At 42.8% G+C, this 27,198-nt stretch overlaps 2 protein-coding genes across 10 annotated transcripts in view; one reads left to right on the forward strand and one right to left on the reverse strand.

The window, feature by feature from the left end:
* The window catches only part of RB1CC1 (RB1 inducible coiled-coil 1), a 64,627-nt gene extending 52,106 nt beyond the window's left edge, over positions 1-12,521 (reverse strand). For 8 of the 9 annotated variants that reach the window (XR_004987790.2, XR_004987789.2, XR_004987791.2 and 5 more), the window contains exon 1: positions 12,369-12,514. The gene's annotated coding sequence lies outside the window, so the exon portion shown is untranslated. Of the gene's footprint in view, positions 1-12,368 lie in introns of all 9 variants that reach the window. The other variant, XM_036437182.2, reaches the window with a different exon arrangement.
* Positions 10,362-26,014, forward strand: LOC123652338 (collagen alpha-1(I) chain-like). The gene is made up of 3 exons (XM_045581596.1): positions 10,362-10,414; positions 12,044-13,268; positions 25,580-26,014. The coding sequence occupies exons 1-3, from the start codon at positions 10,362-10,364 to the stop codon at positions 25,646-25,648; spliced, it is 1,347 nt and encodes a 448-aa protein (XP_045437552.1). The 3' UTR covers positions 25,649-26,014.
* The last annotated feature ends 1,184 nt before the right edge of the window (positions 26,015-27,198 follow it).

Below are 27,198 nucleotides of genomic sequence, written 5' to 3' on the forward strand. Positions count from 1 at the left end.
TATATGAAATGCTGAAAGGTATTCTTTAAGAAGAGGAAGAACAAAAAACTAAAGATAAAAATTATGAACAACAAATACTTATCTACCAACAAGTAAATCTAAAAATCAAGTGAATTAAAAATCTGAGGAACAGAATAAACTGGTGAATAGAATAGAATCAGGGGCACAGAAAGTGAGTGGACTGATAATTCTCAAGGGGAAAGGGGTTGGGGGATGAGGGAAGAGACTGGACAAAAATTGTACACCTAAGGATGAGGACAGTGGGGGGAGGTAAGGGCAATGGGTGGGAAGGGAACCAGGTGGAAGGGACATATGGGGGTGGGGTGGGGGGAAAAGGAGAGACAATTGTAATAATCTGAACAATAAAGATTTATTAAATTTAAAAAAAAAGAAGTCACATGCTTGACTTCAATCACAGTATTTCTTCAGGTTGTTCTCAAAGAAAGATCCCTAGATTTTCCAACATCATTATCTCTATGACAATAGGCTCCATTTCATTCATCAGCCCACCACTACCATTCAAATACTTGACAATGAATTTCTCCAACTGAACAGATACTCAAGTTCTAGTTAGCTAAGATATATGTCACTGTTATACTACAGATTAGCACCAAGTCTTTTAAATGAATATAACAAAGTGACTAGGAAGCCAACAGATTGAAGTAACAAATATTGAAGTTGATTATCAGAGCCTCCAAGTAACAGAGCTAGATCCTCGGGTGAGTAACAATAAGCAAGGTCTTCTGCCAAAACTTTTTGCTAAAAGTCACTAAAACACCCTGGCTGGGTAACTCAGTTGTTTAGAATATCATCCTGATACGCCAAGGGCATATATAAGAATCAACCAATGAATGAATGCATAGATAGAACAAAAAGACATTTCTCTAATAAAAATAAATAAATAAATTTAAGTCACTAAGTTTGAGTATTTCATACCAGACCATAAGCAGTATATCCTCATTTATATTACTTGCCTTTCACTTAATCATCATCTTTCCACATTAGAGGCCCGGTGCACGAAATTTGGAGTGTGTGTGTGTGTGTGTGTGTGTGTGTGTGTGTGTGTGTGTTCCCAGCCCAGCCTGCACCCTCTCCAATCTGGGACCCCTGGAGAGCAGTTGGACATCCCTCTCATAATCCAGGATGCTGACTCCCAACTGCTCACATGCCTGCCTGCCTGCCTGATTGCCCCAAACCACTTCTACCTGCCAGCCTGATCACTCCCTAACCACTCCCCTGCCAGCCTGATCAATGCCTAACTGCTCCCCTGCAGGCCTGGTTGTCGTCGTCCCCCCCTAGCCCCCAACTACCCTCCTCTGCAGACCTCCCCTGCTGGCCTGCTTGCCCCCAACTGTCCTCCCCTGCAGGACTAGTCTGGTCATCCCCAACTGCCCTCCCTACTGGCCCAGTAACCCCTAACTGTCCTCCTCTGCCAGCCCGGTCACCCCTTACTGCCTTCCCCTGCAAGCCTGATTGCCCCCAACTGCCCTCCCTTTCAGGCCTGGTCCCTCCCAACTGCCTCCCCTGCTGGCCTGATCACCCACAACTGTCCTCCCCTGCTGGCCATCTTGTGGCAGCCATCTTGTATCCACATGGGGGCAGCATCTTTGACCACCTAAGAGCAGCTATTCTGTGTGTTAGATTGATAGTTAATTTGCATATTACCTCTTTATTATATAGGATGCTTCATAAATATTAATATCGATGGCCAAAGAACATTCCAACTTGTGAATTCACCAAAACTTAATACTTACTATCTCACAGATACACTTTTTTTCTTATGCTTATGATTATTTTCATAAAGTAGATTTATAGAAGTAAAACTGCTGGATCAAAAAATTCAAATATTTTAAGGCTATTAAGAGACTGATTCCTTTACCAACTTATACTCCTCAGGCAATATATTTAGACAACCAGTTGACTATATCCTTTTAATATCATATTTTTACATGTTTGCTAATATTTATTTTATATTTAAACATTGCCTTTGATTATTACTGAGTTGTAATTTTATTCATTCCCAAGTTGCCTATTGTATATCATGCACTATATTAGAGATAGATTGTAATCCTATAATAAAAACCTAATATGCAAATAGACCAAACAGCAGAATGATCCGTCGCTATGACACGCACTGACCACAGGAGCTGCCCCCTGGTAGTCAGTGCACTCCCACAGGGGGAGCACCGCTCAGCCAGAAGCCAGCTCACAGCTGGCAAGTGCAACTGTGGTGGCAGGAGCCTCTCCCACCTCTACGCAGCACTAAGGAGCAGCAAGCTGAGCAGTAAGGAGCAGTAAGCAAGTGGGCAGTAAGGACAGAGAGGTCCCGGACTGTCAAAGGGCACAGGCTAGGCTGAGGAAACCCCTCCCCCAGTGCACAAATCTTGTGCACCGGGCCTCTAGTAGTATACACTGAGTGGCCAGATTATTATGATCTCTGAACGCATAATAATCTGGCCACTCAGGTGTGTATTTGTGTGTGTGTGTGTGTGTGTAGTAGAGGCCTGGTGCATAAATTTGTGCATGGATGGGGTCAGACCAACCCAGCCAGGGGAAGGGGACATGGGCAGTTGGCTGGCCTGCCTGCTGGTTGAACTCCTCATTGAGGGGACAATTTGCATATTAGCCTTTTATTATATTAGATATACATTGAGTGGCCAGATTATTATGCGTTCGGAGATCATAATAATCTGGCCACTCAGATATATAATCAATAGTCCCAAGGCTCCCATGAACTAAAATTACCAGGAAGAATGAAGTCCCTATCTTCAGGGTTAGCTTATAAATTAAAGAGGACAACATATATATATATGGCACCCTTCACAATGCCTAATAGAAGCACTCAATAAAATGTATTCAATAAACACAATCTGTACATTCATGTGCTAGGGACTATAAATATAAAATTAACGGGGGAAGTTGTGATATATGCAGTCAGGAAAAGTAGGCATATAAACACGATACTTTCTAAAGAAGTGTACAGAGAGGAAAATATACAAGGCCCTTGTACTGACAAGAGTAGCCAGAGGGTGCATCACCAGAAAGGGTTGGCAGATCTGAGAAGCTGGCAAGAGAGGAAGCTAGCCAGATAAGTAGGGAGTCACATGACTGTACTCAATAAAGGCTTGATGAGTGAAGGATTAAATAGATTGGTTAAAAGGAAGTCATCTTTTTTTTTTTTTCTTTTTTTTTTTAAGAATTAGGCAAGTAAAAGGATGCTAACTTAACATAGAAGGAATACTAGTGACTAATTAATCCATTCATCCAAATTGAACAAACACTTATTTAGCTTATATGCCAGGACTGGGTATTCTGTTAACAAAACAGACATGATCTTTGCCCTGATGGAGTTCAGTCTTGGAGAAAAGGGCATTAAAAAAAATGTAATAAATGCCATGAAAGAAGACTGGGCATGAAGGAGGTTCTCCTTTATATCTGGCTGATCAAAATAGGCTTCTATGTGGGTTATGGTCAAATGGAGTCATAGGGGATGAGAAAAGACTGTCCTGCAAAGGTGGGATAAAGTAGTACAAGAAGGCACATTTCTGTAATACTAAACAATTAATAATCACTATATTATTCTAAGTGTTTTCTTGTTTCCTTTTAAATAGTTTACCTTTCTTGCCTTGATATAATTTCACACTTAGAGAAAAGTTATAATACAGAGAACTTCCTTGTATCTTCTACCCAGATTCACCAACTGTGTACATTGTGCACCATTTGCTTTATCATTTCAGCCACTTTGTGCCCCATACATCTACATATTTCCCCTGAACTACTTGAAAGCAATTTGCAGATAGATGTCTCTTTATCCATAAATACTTGGAATATGTTTACTAACAGCCAGGATTTTCTCATATATGACCAAAGTAGACTATTCAATCATTAAATTTAACAGTGATGCAACATTATTATCTAACTAGAAGCCCAATGCATGAAATTCGCACAAGAGTAGGCCTTCCTTTCCCCCCGCTGCCAGCACCAGCTTCCTCTGGCACCTGGGACCCAGGCTTCCTTCCAGCTGCCAGCACCCAGGACCCGGGCTTCCCTCACAGAGAGAGGCCCTGCCCACCCGCCACAGCCCACTGGTCGGTGGCCTGGGCCTCCTTCTTTGGAGCGATTGTGGACACACACACCCCCCCCCCACAATTGATCGCCCTGCTGGCTGTTGGCCTGAGACTCCCTCTGTGGGGCGATGGCCAGGCCCCAACCATCGCATCGCACCCACCCTGGCTAGCCTGGCACCAGTGGGTGTCACAGCATGGTCCCAGATGGTCATCCGGATGGTAACCACCATTCAGTCGATTTGCATATTACGCCTTTATTATATAGGATTCACAGTCCATAGGCAAATTATTATACCAATAATATCTTTTACAGTGTCTCCCCCGCTCTCCCAATCCAGGGACCAATTCAGTATCATATATTGCATTTAGTTGTAAAATATATTCACTCGCCTTCATTCTGGAACAGTCTATCAACCTTTCTTTTTCTTTTCATGATCTGGGGCAATAATGCTCTCAATCCAGAGGCTTTAGAAATTATTAGAGTAAAAATGACCTAAGTGCCATTCCCCTGTTCCATAATACTTACAATAAATAAAGGAAAGTGATAAGCTGTGCAGCTACTGTGTGCATTTATTCAAACAAACATCATCTCTTCATCTGATGTTGACTGTAAGAAACAGCTCGCCCTAGCCGGTTTGGCTCAGTGGATAGAGGGTTAGCCTGCGGGTTCAATTCCAGTGAAGGGAACATGCCCGGTTGCGGCCTGATCCCCAGTGGGGCATGCAGGAGGCAACCAATCAATGATTCTCTCTCATCATTGATGATTCTTTCTCTCTCTCTCCCCCTCTCTTCATCTCTGAAATCAATATAGATATATTTTTAAAAAGAAGAGAAACAGACCCTGAACATACTGCCCTAGAAGAGTGGATCCAGCTCAGATTATCCTCATCTGCAGACCCCATTCTGTGATGTCCCAGTGGAGATCTGCTTCCCCGCTCTCCTTGTCTTCACCACTAGTCATTTACACTTAGTTCTCCAGTTCTTTTCTTTTAATCCTTGCCTGAGGATTGATGGATTTTTAGAGAGAGGAGAAAGGAAAGGGATACAGAAACATCAATGTGCGAGAGAAACATGATCAGTTGCCTCCCATGAGGGCCTGGACCAGGAATCGAAAGGCACAACCTGGATATGTGCCCTGTCCAGGAACTGAACCCAGCACCTTTCAGTGAAAAGGATGGCACTCCACCCAAGTGAGCCTGGCCAGGGCTCCAGCTGTTACTTTATGTAAACATAAAACAGAGAACAGGGTGTGAAAGAACATGAGTTTTGGAACCAGATCTGTTAATTCAAGTCCTGCTCCCACTATTTGATTTTGTGACCCTGACTGGCCTTATTTAACAAAATTGCTTTGATTACAAAAAGGAAAGAAACTATCTGTATCACATAAGCTTATTATGAGGAAATAAACATCTACACACATATGGAAGAGCGATGCAAACTAACGTGCAATATAAACATCAGTTACTATTATTAACTAATCCAGATCAGTGTCCTGAACTCAGCAATGCTAAATATCTCCAAGTAGAAGTTATTCTGTTACTTCAAACTCATGTCCCAATTTCTTCAGTGCTTTTCCTTTATAATTATTCCCTAACTTATTTTGTCAACAAAACCTATCATTCTTTTTACTCAAAACTTGTTATTTCTATTTAAACCCTACCCAGTTTTTTCTTCATAATCCAACCCCTCATTTTCAAATGACATTACCCTTGTTAGAGCCTGCACATGCCTTTAAGCCTCCAGCCTTCTGCAGCCCTTCCTGAGCACGTCTACCAGTTACAACCACGGAGTCAGGCTGCTTCCTCCTCAGGTCCCTCCCCCAGAGCCTCACTGCTGCCCACAGAGGCCACAAACCAATGGCATGCCCTGCTCTATTGTTTCTTTGCAGCTATCTTCCTGACCTCAGTTCAGTACCCAGATGGTTTCACTTAATTTCATTATCTGCTTGCCCCTTGAAGCAAGTAAATTTGTCATCTCTGGCATCAAACTAGATTAGCATTATAATGGCAGATTTGGGGGCAAGTCTAATCTATCCCAATGAGGTTCAGCTAACCTTTACACAACAGTTCACCATCTATAAACTGAAATATTACCTTTTACAGAATGGATAAGAGGGATAGCAATAATGTACTTCAGATTCATTCACAACACAAAGAAAAATGTAAAGCTTTAAAAATGGTAGCAATTATAACTTTAACGCCAACATTCAAGGACTTAATAATTAACCCCAGTTTATATTTCTAGAAGTTTTCTCCAACCACTCCACCACAAAAAGCCTATACTTTCATTTTACAAAATCCTGCCAGATAAAATCTCCACCATTTCTACTTATCTCAATTTTATTCATCCCAAAATGGTCCTATTGGCACTTCTGGGAAGTCTTCCCTAATCACAGGCAGTGGCCCACAGCATTCTTTCCCCACTTCTTAACTTACAGAGCTCTTACCCAACTATAGAGGAAATATCAGTTATGTGTGGAGGGGAGGAGATTTCACATCAAAGTGATACCAATGTAATAACCTGATTATTAATTAACAGGAAAGGAGTAAAGGGAAGGCCAGATAATACAGGCATGTCATTTGTACAGCTTTGCCAGGAAGCTGCAATTTAACACTCCCCAAGCATGTTCTCCTCGGAATGCTGGAGGAAGAGGCGGGACAATAGATGCATGCCCAGTGAGGTCTAGGTGATAGAGAAAAGGTGATTACCTATCAGTCACACCTGGGAGCAGGGCATGGGCCAGAACAGACATGGGCACTACAAGGTGGAAAATCTGAGATACTGAACAAAGTTTGCTCCTTGGCCCTCTTGCACTCCTGGCTCTGCTGTTGCAGGGAGCACGCTCCCACAGCCATGTGGGACCTGACTCAATTTCACCATGGAACGGGAACTGGACACTGCTGAAGCCCCAGCTGCACATTTCCCAGCACTGATTTAAGGGATATGGCACTTTGGAAACGGAGGGATATAATTTCGCACAAATACACCTTTCTACCACATCCCATGCTCCCATATCTTAAGAACCAGACCTCCAGCTCCCAGTGGGAAAGGGACAACCCACTCCGCCAGCAATGGAGAAATCCCCCCTATGCAATCTTCCAATAACAAAAGGACATTTGTCCCTCAAGGATCCTTCCCAAACATACAGGGGTTACAATGGACATAAGGAAAAGAACGAGAAAGCATCTCTTATGCTCATTAGAAAAAAATGTCTAACCAATTTACTAATTGGAAAATAATTTACAATTTCCTCTTTGAAAGATTACCACCAATTAAATAGGTCATTCCATCTTACTGTGAGATAATCTAACATATTCAAATTTTAGAATTAGCTTCTTTATATGGGAGAACAAAGGGAAAAATTCCCAGTGACATTTTCTAACACTCACAAACTGTCATTTTTAATGTATTTTTATTGATTTCAGAGAGGAAGGGTGGGGGGAGAGGGAAGGAGAGAGAGGGGGAGAAGGAGGGAGGAAGGAAGGAAGAGGGAGAGGGAGAGAGAGAAGCATTAATGATGAGAATCATTGACTGGCTGCCTCCTGCACGCCCCCCATTGGAGATCGAGCCCACAACCTGAATTGGCTGGCCAACACATTCAGTCTTAGGCAGAGTATTTCCCCAAAGAGAACCTTTCCATAGAGGTTCAGAGCCTGATGAATGAATGTCTTGCCTACAACTAAACAAACTGTCCCTCTCCCTTCCTCTCTGTGGAAAATCAATAAAATATATATTTTTTTAAAATATATCTTTATATAAGAACAGCACCAAAAAAAATGGCAATAACAGGAATAACTTTTAATAGTTTAAAGTGTGTCCAGAGTTTTTTCCTATGTATACAGGAAATACTCGTGTATACAAAGACAGTTTGGTTTTATAAAAGTGAAATAACATCATACATACCACTATACAACTTATTTGATGTCTGACATTCCTAAAATTATGTATAAATCTCAACAAAGATCATTTAAATTTGGAAATGTTAATAAGTAAGCAATCTAAAAAAAAGTTATCCCAATTAAGAATATCATCAGACTTTGTCATTTTGAATTAGTATTATTGTTTCCTTTTTTTCATGTATAACATATCATTTGACAGCTTCTGCTTAACAAAGACTCAAAAGAACCATTAAAATGAATTTAAGTCAAGACTACTACAAAATATCTCTCCTACCTTCAAAGTATACCAAGTAAGGAACTCACAGCTATTTTTCCTATATTACTATAACCAATTGGGGTATGACCCCCAGAGCTATATATGGTATAATTGTTAAAGGATAGCAGTATCAAATTGTGACACTTCCTTTAAATGTGAATTTTTTTTTAATTCCTAACTTTGCCATATATATACATACATATATATATATGTGTGTGTGTGTGTGTGTGTGTGTATGTATGTATATATATATAATTTCAACAGATAATCTGAATAATTACTAACCAAATGGGTGGAGGAGGGCAATGGGAAGAATAAAGATAAAAAAATAAAGAGAAACAGTGACTTATCTATGTCCTATCATTCTTTTTCTTTTCCTAGAAATACCCTACTCCGTAAAAGCCCAATGCCTTCAGTATATTTTCTCAAATTTCCAAGAATGCTCAATTACAATTATTTTTATACAGAGCTCCAATTTTCTTTTATAAGGCAAGAATACTTCCTTAAATATTCTTATATGTCTCACAGTAACTGGTTCAATAGTCTGTGATAAGTAAATAACTGTAGGAATGAATGTGTGTGGAAAGGAACTGCTAGATTTTTCTCAAGTTTTTGAACCAGTATTTTCGGTAGTACACAAGAAAAGCATAATTGGGGTTGGTGAATAGTATTACCTAAATAAGAAAAATTTACCAACCATTCCTTTTTTTTAAAAATTAATAAGTTGCAAAATAAATAAATAAAAAATAAAAATTAATAAGTTATACACATTTGCAATGTAAAGCATCTAGCAGGTGCTTCAACATTGACTGAAAGCGAGAAATTCTCAAACTCAGAAGCCAAAGACAGCTCTTCTCAAAATTACATAATAACCATTTTGGTTCAAGTGTGGTTTTACAAGAACAAAGGTCTTGTGTCCTCTGCCCTTTTGGACTTTATGAATTTGATTTACTAAAAAGTCAATCTGTTAGGCATTCCAACTTTGTGCTTGTTAGCAAGCGTCAGAAAAATTTTCTCAAAAGACAAGAATACTACCTCCATTGTCTTTCCTGTTTTCCAATAACAGCATATGAGAATTAGGCCAATAGAGAGATGCAAAATAAAACCACAATGAGGTTATCACCTCACACCGATCAGAATGGCTACCATCAACAAACCAACAAATGACAAGTGCTGGCAAGGATATGGAGAAGAAGGAACCGTAGTGCACTGCTGGTTGGGAATGCAGACTGCTGCAGCCATTATGGAAACAGGATGGAGTTTCCTCAAAAAATTAAATATGGCTGAAACTGGTTTGGTTCAATAGATAAGAGCGTCAGCCTGCAGACTGAAGGGTCCTGGGTTTGATTCCGGTCAAGGGCATGTACCTTGGTTGCTGGCGCATCCCCAGTGGGGGGAGGAGGGGGCGCACAAGAAGCAGCTGGTCGATGACTCCCATCGAAGTTTCTAACTATCTCCCTTCCTCTCTGTAAAAAAAGAATCAATAAAATATATATATTTTTTTAAATTCAATATGGCCGAAATCGGTTTGGCTCAATGGATAGAGCGTCGGCTTGGGGACTGAAGGCTTGGGGACTGAAGGGTCCTGGGTTCGATTCCGGTCAAGGGCATCTATAATACGTTGGTTGCGGGCATGTGCCCAGTGGGGGGTGTACAAGAGGCAGCTGATCAATGATTCTCTCTCATCGTTATTTCTAGCTCTCTGTCCCTCTCTCTTCCTCTCTGTAAAAAAATCAATAAAATATATTAAATAATAATAATATTTTAAAAAATTAAATATGGAACTGCCATTTGACCCACTGATCCCACTTCTGGGACTATATACTAAGAAACCCAAAACACCAATCAGAAAGAATATATGCAACCTATGTTCATAGCAGCACAATTTACAATAGCTAAGATCTGGAAACAACCCAAGTGCCCATCAGTAGATGAGGGGATAAAGAAGCTGTGGTACATTTACTAATACACTACGGAATACTATGCAACAGGAAAAAAGGAGCCTTACTCTTTGAGAGCATAGAGGGGCCTGGAGAGTATCATGCTAAGGGAAATAAATCAGACAAAGACAAGTATCACATGATCTCACTCATATGTGGAATCTAAGTAACAAACTGATGAATGAGTGGATCCAGAGACATGGACGCATGGAACAGAGTGCGGGACCTCAGAAAGAAAGCAGGGAAGGGCGGGTGCGTGGGAGGTAATCAACTAAAGACCTTGTGTTCATATAGGCATACCCCATGGGCACAGACAACAGGGTGGTGAAGGCCTGGGGCTAGGGGTGGGGGTGAGCTGGAGGGGATTAATGGGGGGAAGGGGACAAATGTAGTATTTTCAACAATAAAGATTTTTTAAATTAAATTTTTAAAAAAAAAAAAAGAATTAGGCCAATAACTCATCCTAATGTAAACTAGCATAAAAGATTCAAAGTAGACTAAATAAAATTACTTTTAAAAAGTGGTCTGAGTCCAATTAACAAACATTTATCAACATCTAGGATTTAAAACACTATGTGCCCCTAGCAGGTTTAGCCCAGTGGACAGGGTGGGCCCACAGTCCTGGTTCCATGCCTGGTAAGGCACGTGCCTGTTGCGGGGGTTACAGCCCTGGCCAGCTTCACAGGAGGCAACCAATCAATGTCTCTCTCACTCCCAGGTTTCTCTCTCTCCATCTCTCCTTCTCCCTTCCACTCTCTCTAAAACAACCAACGGGAAAATATCCTCAGGTGAGGATTAACAAACAAAACAAAACAAAACAAAACAAAAAAAAAACACTAAAATAAAATCATGACATAAATATTTCTGAGAAAATATGTTCATTCAGTCCACCTTCTGTCACAATGAATAACAGAAAGCATAGTATCTTCACATCCTTAGCAATGGTCTACTTACAGATCAAATAACCTCTCAAAAATTACATCCACCACCTTACTCGGCGGGCCTTCTGCTTCTCATAGTAATTATCAGCATGGGAAGGAGGACCCTATTTGTATCAAACAGCGAAATACAATAAGGAAATTCTCCATTGAACCCAGAGTTGTGTTGTTAAATTAAAAATAGTGGCCTTAAAGGCTATCCCTGGGATAAACTATTCAAGCACCATGCACACACACGTACACACACGTACGTGTACACACACACACACACACACACACACTGGAAACTATGCAATAAAGTAGTCAGCAGTACAGACACATTTTCACATGGCCCAAATCACAGCCCCACGCCTAGCAGACTGAGGGCGAACATTCCCATCTAGCTTAATGTCTTGTGGGAGTAACGTGACTCTACCAAGAGTAAGCACATCAGTCCTCCTGGCACTCAGGCAACATACATCACTTTGTGGTGTGGCCACACTGGAGAGAGGCATGACGGAGAAGACGGGATGATGAAACTATAAACAAACAAAGCACATCCACCGGGCAGTGGAAGAAACTGGAATGCTATTCCCAGAAGCAGCCATTCCTCCTGCGGTTCTGTCTCTACCTGGAAAGTTGTGAAACCCGCATATACCTACATACTCCATCCCAAATCCATCCGTGGGGCGGGCGGGGGCTGAGTCATTCCCTCATTCCCGGGAGTAACTTTATCCCGATCCTCCAACTCCGGGGTCGGGACAAAGACGCCTCTCTCTCCTCCCTCTCTCTCTCTCTCTCTCTCCCCGTTTCTCCCACTGTTCGGCCTCAGCCCAATTCCACTCTCGGGTTTCTCAAGTCAAAGGCACCATTAGGCCGGGCTGAGCCCAGCGGGGGTGACCACGAGGGAGGCTGGCGTCCCGGTATGTTCGGGGCGTCCCTCCCCATCCGCCACTCCCGCAAGGCTGCCAGGGGCGCGCCCCGACAGGCAGGCAGGCAGGCAGGCACCCCGGGGCCCCGCCGGAGGAAGCCCAGGCAAGCCCGGCCCTCCCGCAGCCCGGCGGCGGGGCTTCGGAGCAGCCCTGTTGGCACAGGTGCCCTGGCGATGGGCGGCGACCGCCAGGCAACACCTGCGGGGCCGGCGGCGCGGGGCCCGGGGCGGGCTCACACCTGTGCGCGGGCGGCGCTCCAGCCCTGCCGGCCCCGGAGCCCGGAGCCCGGCGCCCGGGCCCAGCGCGGCCGCGGGGCCAGCTGCGGGGCGAGGACACGGCGGAGGCGGCGGCACCCACCTGGCAGCACCTCCTCCGTCCGCGGCGGCAGCAGCAGCAGCAGCAGCAGAGCCCGCAGCCCCTGGCACCATCTTCCGCCGCCGCCTCGTCCTCGGCGGCGGCTACCAACCGCCCATCCGGCTCCGCCAACCGACACAATCGCCGGCGTCCCGGTGCCGGCCGCGGCCCCGAACTCCGGGCGGGCGGGCGGGAGGGAGGGGTCCGGGCGGAGCAGGGACGCGGTCAGCAGGCCCCTCGGCTCTGCGTCGGGGGCCGGGGGGAAGGGGGCCGCGGCCCGTCAGAGCCGAGGGGCCGCGGCGACGGGCGGGCTCGGAGGCAGCGCCGGGGTTCGCAGGCCCGCGGGCGGACGCGGCCGGAGCGGGGTTTGTTATTGTCGACTCCGTTCCTTCCTCCGCGGGGCATGCCGGGAGGCGGCGGGCGGGGGAGGGGCGGGCCGGCGGCGCAGAGGGCCGGCGCGCAGGACCGGAAGTCGCCGGAAGTCGGAGGCCTGCCGGGAAAGGGGCGGAGTCGGCCGGCCGGCGCTGTCCTCTCCTGACCTGGGAGGCCGAACTGGGCGGCCCGGGCGCTGCGGCCGCGGTCCGGCGGGCGTTCCCGCAAGGTGAACTTGACCTTCCCTTGCCCCGGCGAGCTGGCCTGAGCGAGGCGGACCCTGCGGAAGGCTGGATCGGCTCCAGGGGAAAGGGCTCGTCTCTGCAGCGGATCGCGGAGGAGCGGGGCCTGCCCCAGGTCGGGGTCTGGTCTCCTGCCCCCTGGGCCGCCCGATGGGGGGGCCCGGAGGGCTGTGGGCCGGCGGGGTCGGGGCCTGGCTGCCATCCCCACCCCCGGCACCTCCCAGGGGCCCGGGCTGCCAGCGGCTGGCCAGTGTCTGCGGGTGGGAACGGCACCGAGTTCTCAGACCAGGTAAGGCCAACAAAGCATCCGACCGACGAGGAAGAGAGGCGAGGCGGGGCTGGTCAGCGCGGCGCCGCGGCCACCGCTCTTGGGCTTTATCAATTCTGATTTCTCCAGTTCTAGCCTGAGCACCGAACTCCATCAGCGAGGGGAATCCTGATGGAGAAGAGGAGCATTCACAGGCAATGCCTTGAAGCCACAGGCTGGAGAATTAAACATCTGATAAGTTACACACAGAAAAATTATAGGATATTTTAAATTCCTTTTATATCCAGGAATGTCTGGTACGAGTAAGTTTAGCGGTGTTGCCAACCAAGTCATCAGAGGGCTTTTGAGTTGTGTTTCATAAGAATAAAGGCACCAAACAGAACAGATGCTATTGGAAAGTAGTGTGCAGCCCTTCCTTTGTCACGGTGGAAACTGATTTTTCAACAAACAAGGATATTGAACCAACTGGTAAGCATTAGGGATTTTCCGTTTTCATCGCCCTGACCTGGTACTTAAAAGTTAGGTTTGAAAAGAACTATTATTTTTACCACTTTGTTTTTAATTTTCCTTTCCTATGTATTAGAGATCTTGTGTCGGCAACATCATTTTACTCTACGGTATTTTGTTGTTTGTTTGTTTGTTTGTTTGTTTGTTTGTTTCAAGCTGCAATTTTATTACACCACCCCAGCAAGACATGGCAGAGAAGTGAAAAGTAAGACTACATGTAAGGTTGTTATGCCTTGGAGGAAGCTATGAACTGATTCTGTTAGGGATGGCATAGTAATCAGCAAACAGAAAATAACGTGGTGAAAAGGGATTTGACCAGAAAATTGGTAAACAAAATACAGCACTATTAGGCCTCTAAAGAGTATATCGGTGCTTGACTATCCCCTTAGTTATCAGTGACATTCATGATTACAAATACAACTTGGAATGTAAAAGCATCACTGGGATGAGCCAGTGACAATGTGTTAAATAATAAAATGTTTTAAATGTTACTTGTCTCTCTGACCTCTTTCTTTGGGGGGAAAAAAGAAATATTTCTCATTTTCTCTTGTAGTCATAGAGATTGGGTCATACCTTACAGATTGACACCTTCTCCAAAGCATAAATGTTAAGAGTGTTTACGCACCCCCTGTTCTGTCCTAGTAATAAGTGAAAATGTATTAACATTCTTTTATATATAAGCGGGAATCTAGAGGAGGTACCAACACAAGTTGATAAAATTAGTGTCCATAATAATGTTTCAGAAAGTGGCATTTTCCTTCAAACAAGGATATTGAAAACCCTCTGAACTCTTCCTTAATAAAAACAAGAATAAACAAAAAACCCTCAACCAAGTTTCTTTATAAGTCTCATTTTCACTTACTGTGCTTTTCTCATTGAAATTACATGTTAAGAGGGACCTCCAAATTATTGTGTTAAATGGACAGTTCTGAGCCTTTAACATTCTAAGGCATTTGCCATTCTTAATTAATCTTTTTATTTTCTTTTGTAGTATCTCTTTCTTGGCTCTTAAATCTGACCTTTTGCCTGGCCATTGTGGCTCAGTATTTGAGCATCGGCCTAGAACCAGGAGATCATGGTTCCATCTACAGTAGGGGGTGTGCAGAAGGGTAGCCAATCAATGATTCTCATTATTGATGTTTCTATCCCTCTCCCTATCTGAAATCAATTTAAAAAAAAATTTTTTTTTTTAATCTGGACTTTCATTTGGTCCTCTTCTGAATTCTCAACACAGTGTAAATTATACAAATACTAGAGGCCTGGTGCATGAAATCCATGCACTGGGGCAGGGGTGAGGGGGAGGGTGCCCTCAGCCTAGCCTGCGCTCTCTCAGCCCAGGACCATTTGGGGGATGTCCGCCTGCCAGCTTTGGCCCCCTAGGTCAGCAGGCAGACATCCCTCTCACAGTCCAGGACCCCTTGCTCCTTACCACTCGCCTGCTCACTGTTCCTCAGTACTGCTGCAGAGGCAGAAGAGGCTCCCACCACCGCCACTATGCTAGCCAGCCGTGAGCCAGACTTCTGCCTGAATGGCACTCCCCTGTGGGAGCTCACTGACCGCCAGGTGACAGCGCCTGCGTTGATCATCTGCCCCCTGGTGGTCAGTGCACATCAACCGATCATTCTGCCCTAATGGTCACGTAGGCTTTTATTATAGACTAGAGGCCCAATGCATGAAATTCCTGCAGGAGTAGGCCTTTCTTCCCTCGACTGCCAGCACCAGCTTCCCTTGTAGCACCAGCTTTGTCCAAAAGGACGTCTGGTCTAATCATCATATTACACTTTTATTATTATAGACCAGTGGCCCAGTGCATGAAATTTGTGCACATTAAAAGGGAATTAATTACAGGAATTTTAATATTGCTATTTGCCCTTTATAGTAGAAGTGTCAGAGATGAAAAAAAGTTAGTAAAATGTATATGAAAATCTCCCTCGTGTCGGAGTCTGGGGCGGGCCGCAGGACCTAGAGTTAAGTCCCCGTCCACCTTTGAAAACACAGGAGACTCACACCGCCGGCCCCACCCCCATTGGGTGAGACCCAGACCTGGCCAACCCCACCCCTGTCAAGCCCCTCCAAGTGGGGGGTGCAGCCTCGGGTCCCTCAGCCCGGTGTCAGGTGTGGGGTGCAGTCTCAGGGCCCCTGGCCCAGCACCAGGACAGGGAGGATGGCCCGAGGTCCCCCGTCAAACCCCACCAGGAGGGGGCTGTGGCCTGAAGTCCCTCATCAAGCCCCACCAGACAAGGGACACGACCTGAGGTCCCCATCAAGCCCTGCCAAGCATAGGGCATGGCCTGAGGTCCCCCGTCAAGCCCTACAGGGTGAAGGGGCACAGCCTGAGGTCCCCCACCCCCACCAGGCGCCATGCAGCCTCAGGTCCCTGGTATTCAGTCATGACATTAGGGCATTCCAGCTAATTTGCATATTCCTCTATTATATAGATAGATAAGATACTATGGGAGAATAGACAAAGAGTTAATCTTGTCCTCATTGCGTTGATTTTTTTAATAAACCTTTACGTTCTTAGATTTACAGTGTGGGCAAAAGAAATTGGTCCTCTTTCAGAGGAATATATAGGAATAAGTACTTCAAATTAGTTTCAATCTTTAAAATCATATTTTTTCCTTCAGGTCCCAACTTTAGTGTCCTTTTTCAGGGAATCCTTTCCTAACACATCCATAGTTCTAGATTCTTACGTTACATACGTGTCTATCTAACCTGCGGAAATGTAAGGCCTTTTTTAATAGAAACTATTTTCCCAATACCTGTGTATAGCAGTGTATTCTCAAACATTTGATGACAATGCCCTACACCTTTTTAAGGCCTTCCATTTATAGCTCAACTCACTTCCTCACTGGCCTCTTACTGGATTCTCATCATGGATGTTTCTATCTCTCCCAAAACTAATCTGATCATGTCTTTTCCCTGCTTGCAACTGGTCTTGTTTTGTATATTACATAAAATATAAACTTCTTAACATAGCATAAGAATCTTAAGTACTAACCCATCTCTCCAGTGGTGTGCAAAAAAGTTGGTTTACAGTTGTGAATATGCAAAGCAAGAGTTTATTCTTGTATTATTGCCCACACAAACAGCTATAAACCTACTTTTGCCCACCCCCGGTATCTTCCCTGTTTTTCCCTTTCCATGGGCCTCATATGAGTTTCCTCATCCAGTAACATTCTTCCCCTCTTGCCCACCTTACAAAGTCATCCCTGAAACAGATCTTGGATATAAGCCATTCTAACTGCTAGACAATATAGCACTGCTCCATGTCACACTGCTGTAAAGTTTGTTTCCCCTCTGGGGGTGAAACGGGTACCATTAGGCACTCCATCTATTTCTACGTTCCTAGAACTTCACAGAGCTTGACACATGATAATTAGTCTATTTGAATATAATAAATTCGTCAAATATTGAAGGCCAAAAGTTACTGTGGGAAAGTCATGCCCTCAAAAATGTCATACAAGGACCATTAAAAATCATTGTAGGGTCAACCTGTGGACCTATGAACCAGGACATCACGGCTGGATTCGGTCAGGGCACATGCCATGTTAATGGGATTCTCATCATTGACTTTTCTCTCTCCCTTTCCCATCCTTGAAAACCAATAAAAAATATATATATTTTGGCTCAGTGGATAGTGTCAGCCTGCGGACTGAAGGGTCCCCAGTTCGATTCTGGTCAAAGGCATGTACCTTGGTTGCGGGCACATCCCCAGTAGGGGGTGTGCAAGAGGCAGCTGATTGATGATTCTCTCTCATAGATGTTTCTATAACTATCTCTCTCCCTCTCTGCAAAAAAAAATCAATAAAATATATTTTAAATACAATATATATATATATTTTTTTTTTTTTAAATCATTGTAATGACAGGTTTATATGATAATCTTCTCTGTATCCTTGGGGGAATTGGTTCCCGGATACCTTCCCCCACCTCTATGGACACCAAAGTCTGCAATGCAAGTCCCTAATATAAAATAGCATATTTGCACATAACCTATGCATATTTAAATACTATGCAGAGTTGTTATGCTGTGTTATTTAGGAAATAATGACAAGGAAGAAGTGTACATGTTTGGTACAGACCCAGCCATTGAAGCCCTAACTACATAGTACACATCAATTACAACCTAACTTTTTAATATTAGAATCTGTGATTGGTTGAATCTACAGATGAGAAACTCAAAGATATGGAGGGCCAACTGTACATCAGGATATTGGAAAGATCGTGGTATACATGCTATTTTAATGGCCTAATTTGAGATTTCATTCTGCAAATGTAGTGGATATTTCTCAACCTAGTGTCACTACCCTGATTTTCTTTTAGGTTGTGTTTAAACAGTCAGCAACCATGATTGACATATTTGACTTTTCAAAGTATAAATCGAAATTTTTCATTTTTGTACTTTGTTTTTAAGATCATAGCTAATTTGGTTGTAAAATATGGTCATACACACTAATGCTTCTGCCACTATGATTATAAGTTAATATTTTTAGTAGTATTTATAGACCTTCAGTTGGTATGTTAATACTCACACATATTATTAATGATAATGGCAGTTAACTTATGAGTGACTACCTTCAAAACCAGTGATGCGTTCCTGAGTAATGATGTTTCTAATGCGGCAACACATACGAGAACATACTTTCAGCATGCTTCATTTTCCAAAAGATTTAAAACAACAGATGGAGACAAAGCATTTTTTTTTAATGTTGTTTTTCATTATTTTGAAAAAAAGCTTCCCAGCAAAATGTCCAAAACTATATCTAGAATGTCTTAAATCAGAAACTTACAGTCCTCCAGATATAGCTGTGGATTGGATTCAAACAGCAAGTGGTAGTTTGACTTGAGGTGCTTCTTTGACTGTGACCCACATTAAGAAATACATTTTGCACCCTAGCTGGTTTGGCTCAGTGCATAGAGCATTGGCCTGAAGACTGAAGGGTCCCGGGTTCAATTCTGGTCAAGGGCACATGCCCCATTTGTGGGCTCAATTCCTGTAGGGGCTGTGCTGGAAGCAGCCAATCAATGATTCTCTCTCATCATGGATGTTTCTATCTCTCCCTCTCCCTTCCTCTCTGAAATCAATCAAAATATGTATTGTTTTTAAAGAAAAGAAATACATTTTGCCCTAGCTGGTTTTGCTCAGCATCGGCTGCAGACCGAAGGGCTCTGGTTCAATTCCTGTCAAGGGCACATGCCCAGGTGCAGGTTTGATCTGCAGTGGGATGCATATAGGAGGCAGCTGATCGATGATTCTCTCTCATTGTTTCTCTCTCCCTCTCCCTTCCTCTCTGAAATCAATAAAATATCTATATGTACGTGTATATATAAAAGAAATACATTTTAGCACTGTGACCTGGGTCATGCCTCTAGCAATAAAACAATATTTTATGAAAAAACATTTACTGCTTGTGATGTACTTTGATGTTTTCTATTCTATTTTTTCCAATGCTAGTAAATTTTCCAACCCACTAAATTGATTTTACCTCCCTCTAATGGCTTGAAAGATATTACATTCAATAAAAGGTCCCAATCCTTGAGAATCTTTGCTCCTACTATTATTTCCATTAGTGGCTTCCACAACCCCCCACTCCCCATCCCCCGCTCTTTATTTTTTAGTGGCATCCTTCAATGGTAAAGTTTTTTATATGTTTATTTTTAAAAAGGATAACCTAACTGAATCCCATGAAACACTAAAGGCCAAATATTGGCTTTACATTTATAAACCTATTTAGTTGCCTTAAGAGCCCTATCAGATTTCTACTAATTTTCAAAGATGATAACAAAGATGTGAAGAAGTTAGAACTCTTAATGTATTGATGGTGAGATTGTAAAGTGGAGCAGCCACTTTGGAAAACTGATTGGCAGTTTCTCAAAAGTTTCAACAGTTATCACATAGCCCACAATTACACTCTTAGAGAAATAAAAACATGTCTGCAAAAACTTGCACACGAATGTTCATACCGAGTTATTCATACAGCTGAAGTGAAAACAATCCTAATGTCAACTGACCAATGGATAACGGTGCATTGTGGCTGGGTCTCAGGATATTATGTGAAGCAAGAATTTCAGGTCCTTAATAAACAGTATTACTACTAGTATATGGCCCAGCAATTCTATTCCTAGATTGTACTCCAAGAGAATTCTACTTCAAGAAGATTAAATATTGCCAAAATCGGTTTGACTCAGTGGATAGAGTGTCTGCGGACTAAAAGGTCCCAGGTTCGATTCTAGTCAAGGGCATGTACATTGGTTGCAGGCACATCCCTGGTGTGGGGTGTGCAGGAGGCAGCTGGTCGATGTCTCTCTCTCTCATCGATGTTTCTAGCTCTCTATCTCTCTCCTCTCCCTTCCTCTCTGTAAAAAAAAAAAAAAAAAAAAAAAAAATCAATAAAATTTATTTTTTTATAATAAAAAGGATTAAATATGTACATCTAAACAAAAATGTATGTCTAATCAAAAATGTTCATAGCAGCATTCTTAGTAAAAAAATAGAAGAAAGAAAGAAAGAAAGAAAGAAAGAAAGAAAGAAAGAAAGAAAGAAAGAAAGAAAAAGAAAAAAGAGACCCAAATATCAACTGATGAATGAATAAACCAAGTGTGGCCTGTCCATACACTGGAATACTGTCTGGCAGTGAAAAGGAGAGCACTGACACATGGTACAACATGGACGAACCAAGGAAACACACTAAGTAAAAGAAGCTAGTCAGCAAGAAGCCACGTCATACTCTATGATTCCGCTTATACGACAGGTCTGGAATAGATAAATTCCTAGACAGAAAGAGGATTAGTGGCAGTCAGGGTCTGGGGAAATGGGAAGTGACTGCTAATGGGCAGGAGGTTTCTTTAGAATATGGTGAAAGTGTTCCGAAATTAGGTAATGGTGATGATTACACAACCTTATGAATATCCTAAAAAACACCGGATGGTACACTTTAAAATGGTGAACTTTGGCCCAGCTGGTGTGGCTCAGTGGTTGAGCATCAATTTATGAACCAGGAGGTCAGGGTTCAATTCTGTAGTCAGGGCACATGCCCAAGTTGGGGATCGATCCCCAGTGTGGGGAGTGCAGGAGGCAGCCAAACATCATTGATGTTTCTCTCTCCCCGCTTCATCTCTGAAATCAATAAGTATTTTTTAATAATATGATTTTATGTTTTGTTTTGGTTTTTTAGATGCCACATATAAGTGAGATCATAGTGTTTAATATTTGCCTTTCTCTATTGTTGCAAATGACAAGGTTTCCTTCTTTTGTATGGCTGAATGATATTTCATTGTGTGTATGTATGTGTGTGAGTGTGTGTGTGTGTGTGTGTGTGTGTGTGTGTATATATATATATATATATATATATATATATATATATATATGCCACATTTCCTTTATGCATTCATCCATAGACATAAACACTTCAGTTGCTTCCATGTCTTGGCTATCCAATATAATAGAGCTAATATGAAAATGGTCATCACACCATCACAATCCATCACCAGGAGGCATGCGCAGGTGGGCAGGGTCTTGACGCTGTCTATGTAGCATGGAGACAGGTCCCAGCAGTTCCATGCAGCAAGGCCTGGGGGTCCTGCAGCTCCATGTGGCATGGAAGTGGGACCCCCAGCTCCGGCCTACCTCCTTGAGGCAATCCATCTGAGGAGCCCTGGATGGGTGGGCCGGGTCTACCTCTTTGGGGAGATTGATCACAGGGCTCCCGCACTGAGAGAGGGCCAGGCCAGGCTGGGGGCACCCCCTCCCCCGCAAGTGCACAAATTTCGTGCACTGAGCCTCTAGTCATAATATAATTAGTAAATAACTTTTAAACTTGTGCACATTTGTTAAGTATTAATTTAATAATGTTTCATGGCAAGACTACTGTCCCAAGTTATGGAACTATTAGTATATGCATACATTTTAAAAGGGACATTTTTAGACGTAAGTACTTCTATCTCTAGTAGATCCTTAGTCTTGTGTTGTGCATTTAATTAACCCTTTTTGAATAAATACTGTATATAAGTTCACAGCTTAATCAACATGAAGTAGGCTCAAAGAAAAAATTGTCCAGAAATGTCTCAATCAGCAAAGCCTCGATGCACAATTTTAATTTGAATGACAAATAATTAGGAGGTAGAATTATTAAGATAAGCCCTAGCCTAAGAAGCTAGAATCTTTTAATATATGTGCTGCCGAAGCGAGCACAAGAAGCTAGAATCTTTTAAAATATTCACAAAACATTCTTTCATATCTACAGTTGTAAACTTTTGGAGTTAAATTCTAAATATCAGATAGAGAGCTAAATACCAGGAGGACGTATGTGTGGCATTTTTCTAAGCATGAAATTTCTAAGCATGGTCTCAGTAAAATTAACCACATTAAGTGCCCCAGTGCCCCAGCCACAAAATGCATCATACCCAATTATTAAATACTGTCCTGTGCCAGTACTTGCCGTCAGTAGAAGCTGTCCCTTGTCATGATATGAAAACCAACTTAGGAATCAGAATATATGAACTTAAACTTGAGCTTTAAATAATTAGTCTGTTCTTTCAACATTATAGCAGCCTAGCAATAGTTATTCTTTGTTCAGTAAATACAGACAGGGTGTGGTGGCCCTTAGCCAGCTGGGTGTGTCTCTGAAGTTGAAAAGATGACTAATGAGGTGCTGTTTACATTTAAAAGTAGAAAAATTACCCTTGATGTATACTATTTCTTTGACTAACTGAAAAAGCACACAATTCAAAAGCAATAAACTCTTTCAAGACAATTTTCGGTCTCAAGGGTTTTTGTTTAAAAGTAATATACTGCATATTTTCAAAATAACACCAGGGGTCACTGTAAGCTAGACAGCTTCAAACACGTTTGAAAATGTTGTTAATGCTAATCACATGGTTTTTATTTGAATACTTGTTTGTTGGTGGCATTTTTAAAAATCCCTGCTTTCTTTCCTAATGGCCCTCAGGAGTTTTAATCATCTTCTTGTTACAGAAAACCGGAGAAGAGCCAAGCAACGCTTAGAGAGATGGAGTTACCCTTTTTTATTATTATTACGTGTGGGCCGAGAGAAAACTGTATTTCAAATGCTGGGCCCCAACATGGAGGAACTTTCCCTACTTATATGTTTTACCTTCTTTGTCCCCCAATTATAAGGTGTTTCTGGTCCCCTTTGCAAGTTCTTAAAGAGCCCTATGTGCTGGGGCTTTGAGACCTCAACCTAAGACTTGGCCTGGCACCGGCACTGATAACTTCATCAGTGCTGGTGTAGTTTTATTTTCCTTATTATTTAAGCAAGCAAGCATTTACAGAAGCCAAAAAAAAAAAAACAAAACAGGGTTACAATTTCAAACAGCTGTCTTTATATAAGGTGGATGCTTCATTCTAACTGTCCAAATTATTGAAATAAAAACTTTATTTTTCATAAGCACTGTCACAATCAGATCAGCATGACAAAGTGTTATACTTCTAAGAATGTTGGAAATACTTTTTTCTCCAGAAAAAAAGAGAAAGTATGATATAAAGCTGCACTTATTTTTTTTTTACTTTGCTGCATGTAATATATTTCTGCCTAAATGTTCATGTGTTAGGAAGAGACTAGGTTAAATGACTTCTAAGATCCTATCCAGCTCAGAGTTTTGTAACGACACACTTAAGCTTGAACTGCCTATTGATTTAAGTATTTTATACTATACAGAAGGTCACAGAACTTCACTCCTGCTCCTGGAGGACCACTTTGTTTAAGTACAGGCCTGGGGAAAGACAGAAGGAGATGTAGGGCTATTTTAGAGATTTCAATATCTAAATAAGAGACGGTTCTGGGATTCTCTACCATACAAGACAAACCTAAGTTCTTTCCTTGAAAACAACCACCTCTCCAGACTGTCTTTTGGTTTCCTTCAGATCATGTTCACACATATCTCCTTCTCAACTTAATTCCATCCTGTGTAACGCCTTTCCCCACCAACATGCAGGTAGCCTCACCTGGATCTAAGTCACTGTAGTCAATTTAGTGGTCAATTTTTGACCAGTGTTTAAAAATAAGTATAATAGGAGTTTTTGAAGTTTGGACTCCAAAATGTATCACATCACACAATCTTGGTGCTCACGACACTGCATTACATTTGCCAGCCGTTTTCCCTGAGCTGCAGGCTGGCTGGAATCTGCAGGAGGAAGATGGCCTTGTTGATATTGTACTGGAGGCCCAGTGCATGAATTCATGCACCTGTGGAGTCCTTGGCCCAGCCTGTGGGATTGGGCTGAAGCTGGCTCTTTGACATCCCTCGAGGGGTCCCAGATAGAGAGAGGGCACAGGCCAGGCCAGGCCGAGGAACCCCAACTGGTGCATGATCCGGGCCGGGGAGGGATTCAGGAGGCAGCCAATCAATGATTCTCTCATTGTTGATGTTTCTCTCCCTCCCTCTCCCTTCCTCTCTTAAATCAATACATATATTTTAAAAATCCAACTCAGAGGAACAGATTTTCTTTTTAAATAAAACAATCAGCATAATATGGCCTAAAATACATAATATAATTAGTCTCAAAAAGGAGGGGTTGGATGTTCCTTTCAGACAAAAACATTTGAAGAAAAAAATGGCTGATTATTTGCCATGTTTGAAACCTTTCTCAACATACCCCAGGTTGAAAACAAACAAACCAACAAACAGGAAAATAAACACAACCAAGCATATCTCACTAAGACTTAAAGAGCAAATTAACACATGAAAAGATGCTCATAATTATGTTACAAAGGAAATTAAAATCATACTGAACTACCACTTTATACCCAATAATGATAAAATTAAAGACTTCCAATACGAAATGTTGGCAAAGATATAAAGCAAACTCTCATTGTGGGTAGGAATGTAATGTGGTACAAGTTAGAAAGTGTGAAGGCATATAAAATTAAGTGCTTACATACCTCTCAGTAATCCACTCTTACATGTAGCCATGAGAAATACATTGCTATGTCCACACAAAGACTAATACAGGGCCACATGCTAACCTGACTCACTCAGGGGAGGCCTGCATGATGGCCTTGCAAACTCAAGGGACCTACAGTAACCACAAGGTGGTCTGAAATGAAAACCTTTTCATTAAAAGGCAGTTTACAGTGGGTAGTCATGTCCTAGGCCAGTATCTTCCCTGACAAAGATCAACTTTGATCTTTACTGTTTGCATCTAACATAACACACCTGTGGAATCTCAGAGTAACTTGTAACTTCCCTTTTCCAGACCTCTCTGGGCCCATCAAATGGGGCCAAGGGCAGACCACAAATTCCCTCATTGTTAGTTATCTTGTTTGTTGTTGACTGTTAAAGATCTTGTACCCACCTATGTAAAAGATATATATGTCATTTTTTTTTGCCCTCCCTAATCAATCACCCACTTAAGTCTCCTCCTTTGATAGTAATGTATAAAACAAGATGAAAAAAAAAAAAAAAAAAAACAATTCTCTGAAGCACCATCTCAATACGTTGAGATCCTGCCTCCCAACAATTGTCAACAGTTTGGCTCAAATAAACTCACAAAAATTCTTTACAGGTTTGAATGTTTTTTACATTAACACAAGGGTGATAGATAACACAGGGTGAAGGTGAGCTTGTTAACTCCCACCTACAGTATGGTCGGCAGACATAAGCAGAGCAAGGACAATGGGCCAGGTACAGAAGGTCACCAGGGTGGGAAGTTCTGGGTGCCCAGCATGTGGCAACTGTAGGGTGAGGAAAAAAATGTAGGTGGGACCTTGCCCCCCGGGTGACCTTTCCTCTCCCAGCACATCACTGATCTCCAGGGAGCACATCCTCCCTAGAGATAACATTTGGGCCTTGTTGTATTTCAGCTCCGGGTCCAGAAAGACAACAAAACCAGACAGCATCCCCATGGCTACCCTGAGAACCAGCTGCATTGATTAGACCCCCTGCCCAGGCACCAATCCATCCGTGGAGACAACCCTGAAAGGACACACCTGGAGAACGGCTGAAGGGTCTATCAATAGAAGATTAATAGACTTTCCCTCAAATCCCCACCCTTAGAACTCTGAGGACCTCCCTCCCTGGGGCAAGCCAGGGCCTTTCTCTTTCCTTCCCCTTCTCCTTCCTCTGCCTCCTCCTCCCGGTCCCAAATCCTCCTGCCTGTCCCAACGTCACCATTAGCTTCCTCACTCCCAAGCTCCTAGGGCCCTTCCTTTACCTCTAAAACTTGTTTGCTAAGCCTATTTCTTCTAGGAATTACTGCTTCTGCCTCTGTAATTTACCCAATACTTGTTCTCTAAGAGTTTGGGTCTTGGCTCTGAATTCTTTCCTAGCCAGAACCCAAGTACCGAGGTTGCTGAATCTGGATTTGGTCTGATCTCACGGGTCAGATACCAGGTGCCTTTCCACCGCTTACAGCGTAAGGATGGCGGAAGAGGGTAAATGTGTTCTGTGAGGCCTGGGGCAGAGAAGAGGGAAAGAGATCCCATGAGTTCTTGGGAGCACTGCCAAGTAGATCATGACAATTTAGGAAATTTTGGGGAAAGAAGCACAGCAATTGGAAATACAAAGAGCTGAAATGCCATTACAGAAAGTGTAAAGACTTGAACCACTAGCTCATGGCACATTTCCTTCAAACACAGTCTCCTAAGAGTATTAGCAAACATTTGAACTAAATCATTTATAAAAGCTTTAAATAATGTTCAAGGTAAGCATGCTGCCTTTCTTCAAACACTCTACTGAATCAGTAATTAAGGATAACTTAGCATTGAACTTCTCAGAGAACCGGACCACATTGCTTTTGGGAACAGTTAATGGGCTAAGAACAAGCCTAAGAGTGACTGCTTTGACAGTTAAGAAGTCTTAACTCACAACAGCTTGTTTTACTGGAATAAACCCGTTCCATAGACTCTCATGTTTGTTGCTTGAAAGAAGTTTACAAATAAGACATGCCTGTGTATGTTTGTCTACCCATACAGACACATGGAAGGACTGACAAATCACACAGCACAGGATAACCAAAGCATCTTGGAAATACATATTGCAGCCCGGCTGGCATGGCTCAGTTGAGCATTGACCCGTAAATCAGGTCTTGTATGACCAGGCGGGTCGCCGTTTGATTCCTGATCAGAGCACTTGCCAGGGTTGTAGGTTCCATCATCAGTGTGGGCGTGAAGGAGGCAGCCGATTAATTTTTCTCTCACCATTGATGTTTCTATCTCACTACCCCTCTCCCCTCCTCTCTGAAATCAATAAAAGTTTTTTAAAAAATGTATATTGCCATAACAGAAAATGTATTTCAATTGTCAAAATTCTGCCCTAAGCAGTTTGCTCAGTGGATAGAGCATCAACCTATAGACTGAAGGGTCCAGAGTTTGATTCTGGTCAAGGGCATGTACCTTGGTTGCAGGCTGGATCCCTAGCCCTGGTTGGGGTGTGCAGGAGGCAACCAATCGATGTGTCTCTCTCACATCGGTGTTTCTCACTG

This window comes from Pipistrellus kuhlii, unplaced genomic scaffold (assembly GCF_014108245.1).
Source record: "Pipistrellus kuhlii isolate mPipKuh1 unplaced genomic scaffold, mPipKuh1.p scaffold_m20_p_14, whole genome shotgun sequence".
Taxonomy (NCBI): Eukaryota; Metazoa; Chordata; class Mammalia; order Chiroptera; family Vespertilionidae; genus Pipistrellus; species Pipistrellus kuhlii.

What these genes read in the sequence shown, in the direction of transcription:
- LOC123652338 (XM_045581596.1), top strand. Translation starts at nt 10,362, where the DNA reads ATGGACGCATGGAACAGAGTGCGGGACCTCAGAAAGAAAGCAGGGAAG. An exon ending in AAGAAAGCAGGGAAGGGCGG is followed by an intron (nt 10,415 to 12,043) that starts GTGCGTGGGAGG and finishes CACTCCCGCAAG; the next exon opens with GCTGCCAGGGGCGCGCCCCG. An exon ending in GCACCGAGTTCTCAGACCAG is followed by an intron (nt 13,269 to 25,579) that starts GTAAGGCCAACA and finishes GTTGTATTTCAG; the next exon opens with CTCCGGGTCCAGAAAGACAA.